General features: G+C 39.3%; 1 protein-coding gene across 1 annotated transcript in view; it reads right to left on the bottom strand.

Annotated features, from left to right (window-relative positions):
• The window catches only part of ZFHX4 (zinc finger homeobox 4), a 125487-nt gene that overhangs the window by 23260 nt on the left and 85667 nt on the right, over positions 1–16560 (bottom strand). Inside the window, exon 4 of the mRNA XM_086465645.1 lies at positions 297–413. Coding sequence (XP_086321771.1) covers positions 297–413 — 117 coding nt within the window. The remainder of the gene's footprint in view (positions 1–296; positions 414–16560) is intronic.

Below are 16560 nucleotides of genomic sequence, written 5' to 3'. Positions count from 1 at the left end.
AGAGGAATCACAAGTACAGCTAAGATTAATGAAAGGCGCTTAAAAAATTACAAGCACACAAACTGATTTGATTAAAAAATAATCTCACTGGTCGTCCTGTAATATTCTTCAACTTATCCGCATCTATCCTGTCAGATGGTTATGATTAAAAATAGGTCAATGGGAGGCTACTGATAGAAATCACATGCAAAATGCACATGCAATGAATAGTAGTGGGAATGTCCAGACAGTTTAAAATGAAAGAGCATTTCATAAGTTAAAAAAAAAAGGTGGAAAACAAAATTCTAGCATCTTACCAGAGTCTTTACTAGATTTTTTGCCTTCACTATTGTCTCTCTCACTTGAGTCTTTATCATCAGCCACAGCCACTGATGTACTTTTAGCAGACACTTCTGTATCTTCACCTTGTTCTTCTGTGGATAAGCACAGAAAAGATCTTAGAAAAGAAAATCAGGGACCACTTAACAGCTAAAAAATAATAAGAACAGCACTAACAGAGGGTGGCAAAACAGAGGGAAGAAGGATGAAGGGAAGAAAAGGGAAAGAACAGCACTTTCAAGATGTTGGACATTAATTGTGAATAATTTGCAATATTTCAAAATCTATCCAGAAATTCTGACCACATCTTTATCAGAGTACTCGCTTTCCACCAGTGTGACAGCTTTAAAGCCTGTCATTTCATATGCTTTGGCTAGAAATGATTTGCGTTAAAATACACGCACACGCATGCACACATATATCACACAGGCTGGAACAAAAGCAAGCGCATGTAAAAATGCCTCTTGAAGCCAAAAAAAAAAGGAAAAAGAAAAAAAAAAAAGGAATTGCAATATAAATCCTATTAGTGCAGCAATATCCCGCTAATTGCAGTAAGTAAGTATTAGGTATTAGGTACTGTATTAAATATAAACCGCTGGCTTTGCGGGAGAAGTCTCAAATTTTGTCTCCAGGGGGAGCCATTCGGGATAAATGATGCAACTTGGTGTATGGCTTCTGAGGAAGCAGCATTACCCACACCTCACTTACATGTTCACACCAGCTAGATTACATGCAAAGCTTCACAGTAACTCAAGCCCATTTAATTATTCGGTAAATCTTAGCTATGCTGCTACTGGTGGATTAATCTGTTTATGCAGTTAGTTTCTATGCTGGGGCTGTGTAGCACTAATCTGTGAAAGGCCCACTGTTCCTTTTCATCCTGTGATCATTTGTCTCTCACTGTGCTGATGTCACATTTTAATGAATTTTTAGCAATCTGAGTAATGCCAGATAACCAGACTTGCAACTCCCTACAGCACAGCACGCTGTTTTCATTGCAGCACACACAAAAAAGAAAAATCATATTTCCCAGTTCAGGTAGGAATTATATAAATTAGGAGGTGAAGGTAAAATGGGATTCGAAGCACCAGGCCGCTCAATTTCATAAAATCTTTAATGACCATATAAATTAACCCTGGAAAGGCAAAAGGTCACAGACACACATTTGCATACACTCTTCTATTCACTTTTGATAAGCAGAGCTTTTATGCAGGGAACATGATACAATTAACCCTTCAGGAACCATACAAAATGCAGCTACCGACATTTTAAGTGTCAAGCATTAACTGAAAATTACACACTGCATAAAATTTTCATTGTAAATGCTATAGTGATTGAAAGGGGAAATAGTGGCCCTCTTCGCACCCCATGTTTTATTAATAACATTCTGACAGCCGAATGAAATATCCTCTGTCATATGTAGCAGCTGAGCACAAAAAAATTGCTGCTTAGTGCCTTACTTGCCAGCCATGCACTGAAACTGTATGCCTAGGCAAACAGCCCCTCAAATCGATGTGGCGAACCTATCCAATTCTCAACTCTCTGCAAAACCCTTTGTAAATAAGAGAGAAAAACACAGCTGCAATTTCAGAAACCAAACCAAACCAAAAAAAAAAAAAAAAAAAGAAATCTCACCCACAGATCAATGTGTTTTGCATTGACATCGAAATTCAATCGGTTAGGACTAAGCATGCATGTCCACTTTTGGGAACAATACCGACAGAAAGGAGGTCCCCTCTTTTAAAAAAAATTGCATATAAAAACCCCCAATTTCCATTAGAATGCAAACCTCCCCAGTGCTGTTTCAGTGCGCTCCCCCTGCGGCCCCCCCACCCCCTCCCGCGATGATAGCTAATCAAACATGGTAGGTATCCCCAGTGCAGCTGGAAGCAGGGCTATGCTTGTCAGGGTGGCGGGGGAGCATGGTTCGGGATGCTGCGAGCCTGTGATCATGCCTGGCTCGGGCCGTGTTAGTGCCAAGCACGCACACATGAAGCTCGGATCCTGTGTCAGGCCCCGTGGCCTCACGGAGCTGATGGCAATCCCTTTTCGACTCATCCTTGGGAACGGACGCGTTGCTTCTTTTACTAGATTTACTGGCCCAATCCCCCTGGGCTGGAAAATGAAGTGTCAAAGTGCTACTGAGTGTCCTTATCTTGAGGGGACATAAAATTGTAAGGGCTATCGTGGCACACATTAATAAAACATTGTGTGTGTGTCAGGCAAAGAGAAAGAAAATTATGAAGGCACTAAAAGAAAAGCTACAGTATCATCTGGGTCTCATCAGACAATTTTTGCAGGGTGCTCTCCTGTTTTTCTGGTATGTGTTTTAAGTGTGAGAGAAATTCCCAGACATGTTCTCCTATACATCATCGTGGTGTCTGACCTCAGCCTGACCCTGGCAACAGTTTGAGAAATCTGAATGTGAACAAAGACTCTGTGTCAGCAGCAGGGAGAGATTGCGGGATAGACTTTCCTCATCAACTTAATCGCAAACAGCAGTTCTGAGGCCATAACTTTACAGGGCTCCACCAAGCCACAAACACATAACCTTTAGAGGTGAAACTGCCCCCCGCTCCCCACCCCCGCTTCTGTGATTTTTCTCAGTCTTGTGGTGCTCCCTTTGATGTAGCAAGGCAATTAGCTCTAATGTTCAAGTGCTGCAGACCTGTTTTATGGATTGGAAGGTGAGAGCTGTTTATTACAGGTAGGCTCCTGGGGGCCATAAAGGCTTTGCAAATTTTTAATCATGCAAAAAACTAATCAAAATGTAACTTATACACACCATAAAAATTAATATCATTATTATGCATGGTATAAATTGCCTGCCTTGGCTTTCAATGGCACTCACTTCTAGAAAATACATTTGGCATTCATTTCAGAAATATGTATGGCATTCACTTCAGAAATAAATTTCATAGACAGAAATGATAATACAACTTCTCTTATTTCCCTTCAAAATTACAGGAAGGCTGTCTAAGATTCACACTGTCGTGACATTTATCAAAGGGACAAGATGGAAACACAACAGGTCTAGCTTAAAAGCAGTTAGCAAATTACAAAAAAAATTCCTTAAGACCATTTATTAGATATTGAGGATATGTAACGAAGTGTGCTATCAAAGACACTACATACCTATGCCAAGATGCTACAGACATCTCTTTTTAGTAACATTTTTGTTCTTATTTCATATGCTAACCAACAAAGACACTATTCAGATGGGAAAATATGATGGCCCCTGCTCAAAGACACAGAATTATGAATAATTATGTACCAATAAAACAGAGCATGATGGTGCTACAAATTCCAGAGCAAGTCCTAATGCTCTGTTTTAAATTTACAAGAGTCCTGCCTATATACATTTACAAATGTCAGCTTTGAAAATGAATAGAAGACTGGATTCAAATGTGCTTTAATGGCTTTAATAACACTTACTATTGCAATATGACATTTTATTCACACCTGGTTTTATTTTGTCCAAATGTTGAAAATTTCTTTTGATGTTGAATCTCTTGAGTTTAGCCACTATCAACCTTTTTTCCTCACAACCGATTTAAAATTAAACACTAAAATGGGGTTAGCAGTCTGCACTAAAACTGTAAAATAAGGGAAAACGGAGAAGTTAAGCTTCAGAGGTAATGCTAATCAGTCAACATCGTATATTAAATATTCTATGTCATATATTTTAATATGTTGCTCTACACTCTCAGGCCCCAATTCTATACCAATTTCATGACGTAAGACCCTTATGCTCTTCCCCAGCCCGATAAAGTCAAGATGTGTGATGATATCTATTGCAAAATCCAGGCCTCAGCTAAAGCTGAATAGCAGATACCAGCAGCAAAATTAGATGAATAATCATACGCAAATTAGAAAAGCCTGACTTACTGAGATGCAAATATAAAGAAACAAACGCATCCACTGTAGCCAAAGGAAGGTATAAAGAAACAATATTTTTTGAAATAAAATACTGAATAATTAAAACAAGACATAGCTGAGTTGAAACAATCTTCTATTCTTTGATTTACATGCATTGTGATAAACACAGGGGTGTATCAATGACCTTTCCCCGTGTTTTATCAGAGAAGTTTCCCTACTGATGAGCAGCATTGTAAGTGTCTTCAAGTCTGTTTAAGAGACATGATATTTTCAAGGGCTGATGTGGGTTGTTATTTTTTTTACACCACTGACATGTCAATCAACAGCCAGTAGTTCCTGTTTTGGTCCTAGATTTTGGTGGTGGTGGTGGTGGTATCCCTTTTGCCCTCTCCAAATTGCAAGTAATTTCCTAAATAAGGATGATCTACTAGTTGTGGGTGAGTAATTGTGGTTATGAGAGAGAAAGCAAGATTAAGCAAGTGTTTGTGGCTGAGGGCCAGATGGATGGGGAAAGAATAGATCAATCGACTAAAGTAGTAAGTAAATAAATGCGGAATGAAAGACAGATTTTAAGAACTAATTGGGGTTTGTTATTCAATATGTTCAATAAACAGCTGAATCAAAGTTACCCATAAGTGTTCAGTACAGGTGTATCCCAGGTTCAACTGGTAGAGTGAACGGCTTCATTCATACCAGACAGAGATCAGGATTCATACCAGGATCAGAAGGTAACCACTAGCAAAGGATTATGGAAGGCTGGATTGGAGGGATGGACAGGCAACAGATAATGTAGGGAAAGGAAGAACAACTAACAAAAGGAGATAAAGTAAAACCCACAGAATATGCAAGAGAAGGAAAAAAAAACAAAACAAACAAACGAAGAGCAGGTCTTGTGGATTTACTTCTGGGTTATCCTAGTTATACTACTTAGTTGATAAATTCTGCCTGAATATTCACCCAAATATTCCAGAAAGTATTTGTCCTATTTTCTGGCTGGTCTTGCAGAGCATGAGTGAGGAACATAATGCCTCACTCATTCAGGATCTTGACTGCATCCTCTAGTGGTCATATTTCATTTTCAAATAGGATTTCCAATTTCTCCTTTAGAGACTCAAGGGGAATAATGGCACCAACCCTTTAATAACTGTTTCTAATCACTGTGTTATATTTAAAACTGTAGCTGTTAGAAAGCTGAACTTCCTGCAAACAAGCCTATAATTAAGTGGTGATCGTCTTATTGACCAGAACATGTTAACCAGCAGTTAGTACCAAATTGTACCATTTTGTTTTGTGGGGCATCGTTTGAATTTTATGCTTAATTTCTTCTGGTTGAAACGTATCACTGTGTCAGAGGAGGCCAACTGCAAAGCTGGCTGAACAGAGCACACAGCGGTGACTCCTTCCCAAGGAGTGTCACAAATCACACCCACTTTTTCCACCCACTCCACCCAGCAGCCAGTACTCCCCCCTTGCTGCGCCCAGCCCCACCCCTCTGGCTGCAGGGAAGAGGCAGCTCTTGTCTACCCTGCTTCTTGCTGCTTAGCTTCTGAAGGCAGAAAAGATTCATTATCACTAGCTAGTCTGTCCAGAACTGTATTATTTCCTAATCTAGCTTTTTCTTTTTGTTGTTTTTTGTTTTGTTTTGTTTTTTTTTTTCTTTTAACTGCAGTCTACTTCCAGCTGCTGGAGAAGGAAAAGGAATGTTCTTCCCAGAAGTTTGGAGGGGTGGGGTGTCCGTTGCAGTCCGGCTGCTAAGCAAGCTTTCCCTCTCATTGCTGGCTGGGAGTGCCTGCTTTCTAGCCTCCCTCTCATAGTCTCAGAGTAAATCAGGAAAAGAAGCATGTTTTACTCTGATAATGTAAAATGTTGGAAAAAAGTGTTGGTAAGCTTATGCTGAACCATACTGATTTATCAGAAAATAGGAAAATCTGTGTTTTGTATTTTTGTTGTTTTATTTTTACATTAATATTTTATCAAATATTTTGCAAGAGGCAAAAGAAGCATATGCTGACAAAACCATTAACAGAGAATGTCAGCTATTCAGAATGAAACTCAGCAATATTTTCCAGATGTGACTGGAGATGTACAGTTAATCATTTATTATGCAAAAAGGGATACTTTTCTCACTTAGCCATCTCTGGAAAGGCATTGAAGCATGAATCTATATTGAGAATAGTCTAACTTTTCCAACCGATCGGTACTTTTCTTTTGGCTGCCATTACGGTTCATAGAAAATGCTGTTTCACCCATCAGCATAAGGCATGAAGAGTACTAGCGTTGTCTGACTTGAAGACTAACACATTTCCATCAAGATTATTTAGAAAAGAAAATTAAATCTCATTGTTAGTTCTTATTCAACATGCTGGATACACCCTGCCTAGTTTCAGACACTGCTCTAAGCTTCCTCCCTATGGAGGGAGAGACAGGTATCTTTGGGGCACAACTCAGACTTTACATAGGCTGAATTGTCTAATTCTTCCCTGACTACAGAGGGGTTTTAGACTGAAGTTTAGTGTTTGGAGTGGAGACTTCACCTTGGCAACCTTGGCACTGCGGCTAAATGCTGGAAGTTAGGTGGGTGAACCTAAGCCTAAAAGCCTGACCCAAAGCTCAGAAAGTCAATGAGGGTCTCCTCATGACCTTTATCAGTTTACTGGGGGCTCATTTCTAGCCTGTGGGAAGAAAAGAAAAAATACTGGATCTTCACAGTATCATTTACCTTTTTTTATACCTCTTGTACAGCCTTGGTTTACTTTTCTGTGCTGGTGTTCAATCTGTGTGTTCAACCTCCCTTCACATACAAACGCTTCTACTGCCCCTGATTTTCCTACCTCTTATCTGAGCTGAGTTTCCAATACATCATATAAGTGGTGAGATTGGCTCTCCCATTCAGAGTTTCCAGAATAATCCTTTAGAGTGTATTTACAAAGAAGTCCACAATGTTAATTAATAACTCATTTAAAATGTCTTTTAAATGACGTATTTTAATAGTGACTCAGTTTTTGGGTTTCTCTCTGAAATACACTGTAAAATCCTTCTCATTTACCTTCCAAACTTCCTTTCTGAATTATTCGCCTGGTTTTGGCTCACTAACAGTATGACTCTGAAATTATCTGTAAAGAATTCTGTTAGCGCATATATTTCTCCTCTGTCTTTTGAGAATACTGGAGTAAAAGAATTTATTTTCTTTGCCATCTCCTGATCATTTTGGATTGACTCTTTATCCTCTGGTGGTCTACCAGACCTAATGACTCTTCTGCAAGCTTTCTGTTTCTGAGATACTTTAACAGTTAATGTTCAGCTTTTCTAGGTACCTTCACGTATTTCTCCTCGTAGCCAACCTTTATGTTCAGTTTTATTAACATCATTTTGGCTTTATTTCCACTTTCAAGGATACTTTTTTCTGAGCTGAATAAAATTCTTGTACTGTGTCTTGTCATGTAGCTAACAGCATCCCTCCAGTTTAAATATTCCTCTTTCTTGATGTCAAGTGTCACAGGCAGAAGTAGGTGATCTATTTACAGTGAATAACATTTTCCCTGATCATAAACATTTTCTACATTTAAAAAAAATAACGTTTACAGAATTGTTTGTTTGGGTTTTTTTTGTTTGATTGGTTGCTTGGTTGGATGGTTGTTTTCCATAATTACCTGACAAATATTCTATAGCTTATGTAGTAGTCCATGGATTTTTTACAAACTTATTTGCTGTAAATATCACTTAAATCTTAAGAGTTCAACAGTTTGGCTTCTTTAACATATCAATACATGAAGTAGTCTTTGTTTATTCTGAAAAGACAACAGAGGTTCTTGTGGCTTCCCCTCCAACCCAGATCAAAATGGTTGAGTAAGAATTTTCACCAAGACTTCCACCGCAAATTCCTCCAAAAATCTCCTGTAAAAAATGGGTTTCCTGGCTCAGCTGTAGCTGTACCATACAAAATATAGTGTACTGACACATAGTCAAACTCTATTACTGAGACAGGAGGAAAGGATAAAAGTCTGCTCATCAAAACTAGGAAAAGTAGTAAAAACCAGCAATATGTTCCTGCATCTTTGCTATCTCCCATCCCCTTCTGTTACTGCCTTCCCTTCCCTCCTCCAGTCTCAACCTGGAAAATTCAGATAACAAAATTTTGTGTCATTACTCAAGTACTATGCAGTTTTGTGGAATGTTCCTGACATGTATTATAGTATTTCAGTGTGCTTGGGATTCATAGCCATAACATGGCACATCTCTGTCCCCTTCATCCACAATAGCCTACAGAACCCTTTCAATTTTCAATATCTAAAGCTAGTCTTTTCTTGCTGCATTGTTTGAGGTCAGGAATTACACTATCCTATTGATTACTCTGAGGCTTGAAAATTAAGTTCACTGCCAAGTTTGCTGAAGACACTTGCATGGCATACTCTGAAGATGAGCAATATCAATTGGTTCTTAGTACAATAATGGGTGACTCATAACTACTGAAACAGAGCATACTGTATAAACAGATTTTCTGAATTCAGTTATATCTAGGGGTTCTCCCAGGGCCAAGTCAAGCATTTCAGGTCACCCAGACTTGCTGTAAAGCTTCTTGTATCACAGCAACAGAATAGCATGGGTGTCTATTATTTATATCCATTTTTCTTTTTACTAAACCAGTATGACATACTAGATGCTTTCATCTATCTTCCATTTCCGCTTTCCTTAAATTTTTTAATTCCAAAGGACATCCCTTGCCTATAGACTCCCCACTCACAACTGCATAATGAGCAAAAATCTACAGTGCAAATTTAGCTAAGACCCTGAAATGCGATGTAAGGTGGCTCTGTTGATAGCACTGAAAATGTTTCAGAGAAAGGTTCTGAACAAGACCTGAACTTAGAATTTGTTCTTAATGACTTTAGACAAGTTGATAGGGCCACTCATTTGTAAGCTTAATGTAGAATTCCCACCATACATGTGCTGAATCTGTTGCAGACTGGATATCATATGCTTTTTTTTAAAAAAAAAAAATCAGCTAAAATGATTCAGCTACTTCTAAGAACAGAATTAGAACAAATGGACTTTTATATGTATATATGTATATATGTTTTGGAAATCTTTACTGATCCAGTGATTTTAAACTGGAACCCAAAATTTGGCAGACAGGATAATGTCTGGCATGTGCCACATTGGATTAAACTGCCCATATTCAGCCAAGCAATATAGCTTTGAAAAATTCTACTTACCCTTGCTCAGAAAAGCCACTTGTACTGAAGAGCTGGGAATCCATAATCACTGAACACACTCACACTTCCCACAGTGCTGAGAGCTCACCAAAGTGCATATTCAGTCACATCCCACAGAGCCTTTGCAAACCTCTTCACCCAGTTCCTGTGTGTACTAAACAATGCACATGCCATCCTCATAGAGGAACTGCAGCTTAAATAGGTCTTCTAGAATACAAATTCTCCTGACAGCTCCCCTGTACAACCAGACTGCAACTATATTATCCTTACTATGGTGAAACCAAACTTTCCCTTCTTATTATAATTCTTTTGCTGCTGTCTGTCATTGTGCAGTGCACTGGGAACCGATTGCTATAGGAGAGCAGGAGCAGCATGTTCCCCCTGCGCTGCAGGTTGGCAGGAGCACAAGAAGTATGGAAGGGAGATTTGGGGTTTAGAGAACTGGGCAGAGGTAAGCAGAATGTGGTCTGAGGAAAAGAACATGAGGAAGGGAGGAGAAACTGATGTGACAATTAGGATCAAATGCAAAATAGGTAGAAGGCAGGAGACTAGGGCTAGAATCAGCAGCGTACCAAATTCCAGCAGCAAACTGGACTTCAGGAGATAGAGCTGGCTGGGACCAAAAGTGCAAACCACTGCAGTCTACTAAGCAAATGAGGCAAAGACATTGCGACATGCTGAGAGTCTTGTGCAGCAATATTAAAGCTGGCAGTGGGCAGGGATGGAAGCATGCATGGATGGACAGGGAAGGGAGCTGGAAGCAGACTAGAAATATAGAAAGGACATCTGAAGAATTAGCAGAAGAAGTGGATAAGAAAAACAGAGAACACTGGTGGGGTGGGAAAAGTCACATATAAAAACAGTGGGAGGACAGATGAGGAGAGAAAATGATAGGTAAAGGTAGTGATTACTAGACAAAGAGACTGGAAATTAATGTGAGTAAAACACGGTGTCCCTCACTGCCCAAAATTAAATCCCTGGTTTTTTAGTCTTACAATTCTCCTTCTGGCTTACTGCACTACCCTTCCTTTACCAGTGCTTGTCCACAGAGAGGACAAAATTCTTCTGCTACTCTCAGTTGTCTCATTAGCTCTAGTAAAAGGGGTTTGTGTAGTAAATCCAAACCCACTGATGTTTCATATGACTTGTAGTACAGTATTACATGGTAATTTTTTCAAGTTTAAGTCTTCAAAAAATAAATATGAGATTATAGATGCAAAAAAAAACCCCATATTTTTAGACCATTAATAATATCACAGAAGTAAAATACTTTAATATCTTAAAAAAATACATCAAGACAATTCCTTTGTGACACAATCTTTAATTTCCTGACCAAGCTCTACTTTATGGCAAAGCCTCTTGCCTTATTCACTGCACAAAACTATTTATATTTATTTAGTGAAAAGCTATTCAAGATTTTGTTTCCTTCTCACCATTTAACATGGGGCCACATGTTTTATTTACTACATCTCTTCAACCCATTCTGAAAGCCAAGTTATTAATTTCATTATTGACTTTTTATTGCTGCACAAACATTAACGAATTTATCTTCATTATGTCCTAAGCGATGAGTAGGCAATTCTGCAATTTCAGAAAGTGAAGGTATACAGAAATTGAGATTAAAAAAATCTACTAACTTGGAGAATCCAGTTTGATACAGATAAGACCCAATTTTTTCCAAGTACATAGCAATATATAGCACTTAATATGCTCAAAGCACAGCACTGATTGCTTTCATTTGCAGCTCTGTGTGTTCAGCACTTATTTAACACTATAGTACAGCCTCAAATCAAGCACTCAGAAAATGAAGGCCACACGGTCAGTGAACTCCTATGAAAAGTCTGGGTAAGGTGACCTGCTTAGGATAAAAAAATAGGATCTCTCCAGCAGAGACAGATATAGAAGCAAGTTCTTCCATTGTCTTAAATATGCCCCATTATTTCTCTTCCTGGCATCCCCAGCCTCCTTCACTACACACTTTCTGAATTTCTCAGTGAACACAGTGAAACTCTAAAGACAGTTTCTGCCAGCCCTGCACAGCACTGAATCATCCATAACCCCATGCAGCTCCATTCTGCAAACTTGGAAAGGCAAGGGGGAAGTGCTGTGTGACCATGCAGTTACAGACCACATCTCCATGCAAACACAGATGGTGCTGAATTAGGGTAGTGCAGCTTATATTAGTCCGTGACTGTGAAAGGGGCTTTTCTGAGAGGCAGATGCAGACCAGCTCTACTGTATCAACATATTAACCTCACCTTTTTCTTGTTCAGGCATATAAGATCAACAAGCAGTATATATTTACAGATGTTGCTATCTGAATATTATCTGTAACATATAAAGTCATAAAATGCGTAAGGGCAGACTGTAAGGCAATACACAAGGATTTTCCTGTACAAATCAGGCTGAAATTCACAGCAGCATTGTGAATAAAACCTCATCTAGAAGTGTAACATTTTACTCGTTCATTTTACCATATTAGACCCAGGTTCAGCTGATTTAAGAGCAGGATTTAGGAATAGGACTTAGGAATTTAGGAACAATGCACTAACAGTAGTTAGCAAGTAACATAGTGAGTGTAGAGTGTCTTTTTTTTGTTCTATATACAGGCAGGTATCTGTGCTAATATTGATGAAATTTAATAATTTTGTTAGAGTTTGCAAACAGCGCTTTCAGACATACAGTAGTCAATTTGAACATGTAATTACAAAAACCACTGCAGCTTCCCTTATAATGGGAAGAGATAAGTAAAGATGAGACATGATTACAGCTGGGAAGATGTGCAATATTTGTGAAAATCATTGTTTTCTTTTTGAAACAAGGTATTTTATCACCTCAGCATAAATTAGCTCCACAGTTATCACTAAGCTGAAGAATAGAAAAAAAAAAAAAAAGACTTTGTAAAGTATTGGCATGGATTGGCTTTACTTGAGTAAGGGTATTCACCGAAGTTCAAATCTTCAGAGGTCATACTACAGAAAAATGGGCTTCAGTGAACACACAACATTTGATTTCCAGAAATGCTCGGTGTTATCACAGCACCCATGGACTGAAAGCTGAGCAGTTTCAAGAATCTACACAGTCTCAGTGAAATTAGCAAAACCCCATGCAATAGGCATAGAGGATTTTTACCCATGCAAAATAGATGGTCAACACCTGGCCTTTAAGCAGATTTTATAGTCCTCATAAAACATATATCCTCCATACACACTAACCTACAAATACACTGAGAAAGTTGCACTTAGTTCAAATCATGTGTTCACAAAACAATGTGTGCTGGGCTTTGAGGTCTGGGGATTATAACAGCCACTCGTTTATAGTATCATTTCATTTGAAAAGTGGAACATGATGTGAAGTAAGCAGCAAATAACTTCCAAAATCAGAAAAAATACCCCTATGAAGTTGCTTATTATAAAAGCAAGATTAATTTAGGCACCTTCATAAAAAAAATAAAACAAATTCTGCTGCACACTGTATAGTTAATCCATGCATCTTTAAAGACTTCTATTTTTAGTCTCAAACAGCATCTGAGTATACAATGTTGAGTTCTTTTTAAAATATGGATAAAAGAGCTTGATTTACTTTTTTTTTTAATCTTCTATGAATCTTTTTTTTTTTTTTTTTAATAAATTCTGTGAAAATTAACCAAGTGGTTTGTAGGCAGACTCCTAGTTAGCCACCTTGATGTTGCTGATCTGTCCAGTCAGTCAGGTTTGCTGATCTGGAAACATTTCTAAGGAGCATCCACAAAAGACAGGACAAGCATTTCAGATAACTGTGTGAAGATTCAAGATGAAGCAATTACTGCAGGCACCACACTTTTCTGTCTAAACTGTCTAAACACCCCTTTTTCAAGATATACTCCCTTTAGTACCCCAAAGCAGTTCGGGCAGAGATCCTCTTTCTTTCCTATATATACAACATATTTAGTTGCTTGCCGCTCATGAAACCTTTTAAAATGTATTTAATGGTTAAGAACCAGTGCTTTTGTTCGACTCACTGCAGAAACTCTTTACCTGTTGTATTTTTAACAGCCTCTGTCCCACAAGCACACATTGGGGTACTGAGAGGTATGCCATCGGCTTTCTCCTCAGAATTTGTTGTGGAGATTAAATGGGGCATTATTGATTTCATGTGAACACTATTTGGGCAGGAATTAGTCATCAGCCTGTCATATTTGTTCATCCAGATGCTTTGTGAAAGCTCCTGCATGTGGTTAGCCGCGCATACTTGACATACTCAATACCAGCATCAGCACAGATAAACATACTGGTTATATTCTCAAATTATGAGGAAATAGGAAGAGACTCTTCATCCAAGGCTTTTCTGAGTTAATATCTATTTTGGACTGCATGTGACAGTGAGGTGACATTCCTCACTCATTCCATCATGTGCAGCATACGATTTGTCGGACTAACAAATGCCATGTTTTAGCTGATGGCTAAGAGGGACCATATTCACGTTTCTGTATCTTCAGAGGATGTCAGCCTGGCAGGATACCTAAGGTCAAACTGATTGCATGGCTTGTGCCACTTCAAGATCTGTGCATACAAGCACAGCGTGCTGCTTTTGATTACCACATCTCAAAGTCGATACAAAGTTGAACTTCATTAAAAAGACGAAATATTTTGTTCACATGTATATACAGAGAAAGAAGAATCAATTGACAAGTTGACTTCAACAGAAACCGGGAACACAAGGAGTCAGGAGAAGTATGCAACTTTTTACTTGCCCCCAGCTAGGGAAGTTAGATGCTTCAACATGAAAAAAAGAATTAAGCTGAGCACTTGTATTTCATAAGTCACATGATTCAGTAAAACTATTTTGCATCTCTGGGATAAGAAAATTCAGGTACCAGTGCAACAAAAATCATTTTTACCTGTATTTAATTATGAATTTTTAAGTCTTTTTTAAAATAGAAAGAAAATACTATTCCAACAGCTATGACAAGCCCATGTACGCTACCTTTCCAAATAAAACAGAAACAGGACTGGTCTGAAGGTCCATTTGAGGGCTGGAATGTATTTTGTCTCTTTCTGAAAAATCATCTATGATACCTTTAAGAGAAACAATCTGAAAAGAGAATCAGATGCAACTAGGTTTCTTCCTTTCAAGTTAGTCATTGAAAATGATACAAGAAATATCACTTGAGACTACTATAAACTCAGCATAACTAAGTTTGAACTCAACCTCTAATTTCTAATAATAATAAAAAAAATAAATCAAAGGTAAAAATAAAACTGCTGAATACTTCAGACATCCTTGTCTCTAAATTGGGGAGACATGGATTTGACAGATGGACCACTCAGTGTATAAGGAATTGGCTGGGTGCTTGTGCTCAAAGAGTTACAGTCAATGGCTCAATGCCCAGTGGAGATAACTGAGTGGTGTTCCTCAGGGATTGGTATTGGGACTGGTGCTGTTTAAGAACTCTGTTGGCGACATGGACAGTGGGATCGAGCACACCCTCAGCAAGTTTGCAGACGACACCAAGCTGTGTGGTGTGGTCGACATGCTGGAGGGAAGGGAGGCCATCCAGAGGGACCTGGACAGGCTGGAGAGGTGTGGCTGTGAAGTTCATGAACTCCGTGAACCTCATGAAATTCAACAAGGCCAAGTGCAAGGTCCTGCCCCTGTGTTGGGGCAATCCCCAGCACAGACACAGGCTGAGCGATGAGTGGATTGAGAGCAGCCCTGCAGAGAAGGACTAGGGGGTGCTGGTGAACAAAAAGCTGGACATGAGCCAGCAACGGGTGCTTGCAGCCCAGAAAGCCAATTGCATCCTGGGCTGCATCAAGAGCAGCGTGGCCAGCAGGTTGAGGAAGGGGATTCACCCCCTCTGCTCCATCCCGGTGAGACCCCACCTGCAGTACTGTGTCCGGCTCTGGGGCCTCCAGCACAGGAAAGACATGGACCTGCTTGAGTGAGTCCAGAGGAGTCCATGAAGATACTCAGGGGGCTGGAGCACCTCCCCTGTGAGAACAGGCTGAGAGAGTTGGGATTGTTCATCCTGGAGAAGAGAAGGCTCCAGGGAGACCTTATAGCAGCCTTCTAGTGCTTAAAGGGGGCTATAGGAAAGGTGGAGAGGGACTTTTTACAAGGGCATATAGTGATAGGACAAGCGGTAATGGCTTTAAACTGAAAGAGAGGAGATTTAGATTAGATGTAATAAAGAATTTCTTCACTGTGAGGGTGGTGAGGCACTGGCACAGGCTGCCCAGAGAAGCTGTGGCCGTCCTCTCCCTGGCAGTGTTCAAGGTCAGCCTGGTTGGGGCTTGGAGCAACCTGGTCTAGTGGAAGGTGTCCCTACCCACGGCAGGGGGGTTGGAACTAGATGGTCTTTAAGGTCCCTTCCAACCCAAACCACTTGATGATTCCATGATTCTATGACTCAAAGACAGCATGAAGATTCAGTAACTTTCAATGAATTGCTTCCTGAAGCAGTTGCTGATCAAACTCTAATGAAGACTTGTTTCATGTATTCCTTCATTCAAAACAGGAAAGTTTTCACAGAAAGCTGTTTTCAGTCCTACTTCTTCATCATTTATTCACTCATGGCAAAGAATGGCCCTCTACTGGAAGCTAAGACCTGCTGCTTCGCCTCTAGCCATCAAAGTCAAGGAGGGTGCTTCTGCAAGCTAAGTTGTAGTTGTGCATTACTGCTGGCAACATGGAAGACATGCCTTGTGGCAGAAATATATGAAGAGTGATCAGCTTTTGGAACTTCTATTGAAAGTCTCATGATGGGTGCTATACTCACAATCTGTTTACAGAGTTATGCAAGGATGTGAACTTTCACTTGATAACAAAGCAGAAAAAAAAAGAATGTCATAGTTGCAGGGAAAACGAGAAGAAGATGAAGAAGAAACAATCCAAAAAACACTACCACCATTTCTAAAGGCTTAAGCAAAAAAAAAAGCCTAAAACTGAAACCCAAAAAGTGTTGTAATCAACTTGCAATTATCCAGGGTACTACAGGGTGGGGTTACTTAAATAAAGCAAAACCATATGTAAACTACACTAAAAGAACAGATTTAGTGCATTCACTTTTGAAGTAATTCACTTACTTTCACTTGTAAATAGCTACCCATGGAACGAAGGAATGGCATTCAATTGCAGTGAGCAGAGCGGGCCTGGTAGAGCAATATTT

The sequence above is a fragment of the Leptosomus discolor genome, chromosome 5, assembly GCF_034619465.1.
Source record: "Leptosomus discolor isolate bLepDis1 chromosome 5, bLepDis1.hap2, whole genome shotgun sequence".
NCBI lineage: Eukaryota > Metazoa > Chordata > Aves > Leptosomiformes > Leptosomidae > Leptosomus > Leptosomus discolor.
The sequence above is the reverse complement of the archived record's forward strand: the minus strand, read 5'-3'. Positions and strand labels throughout refer to the sequence as shown.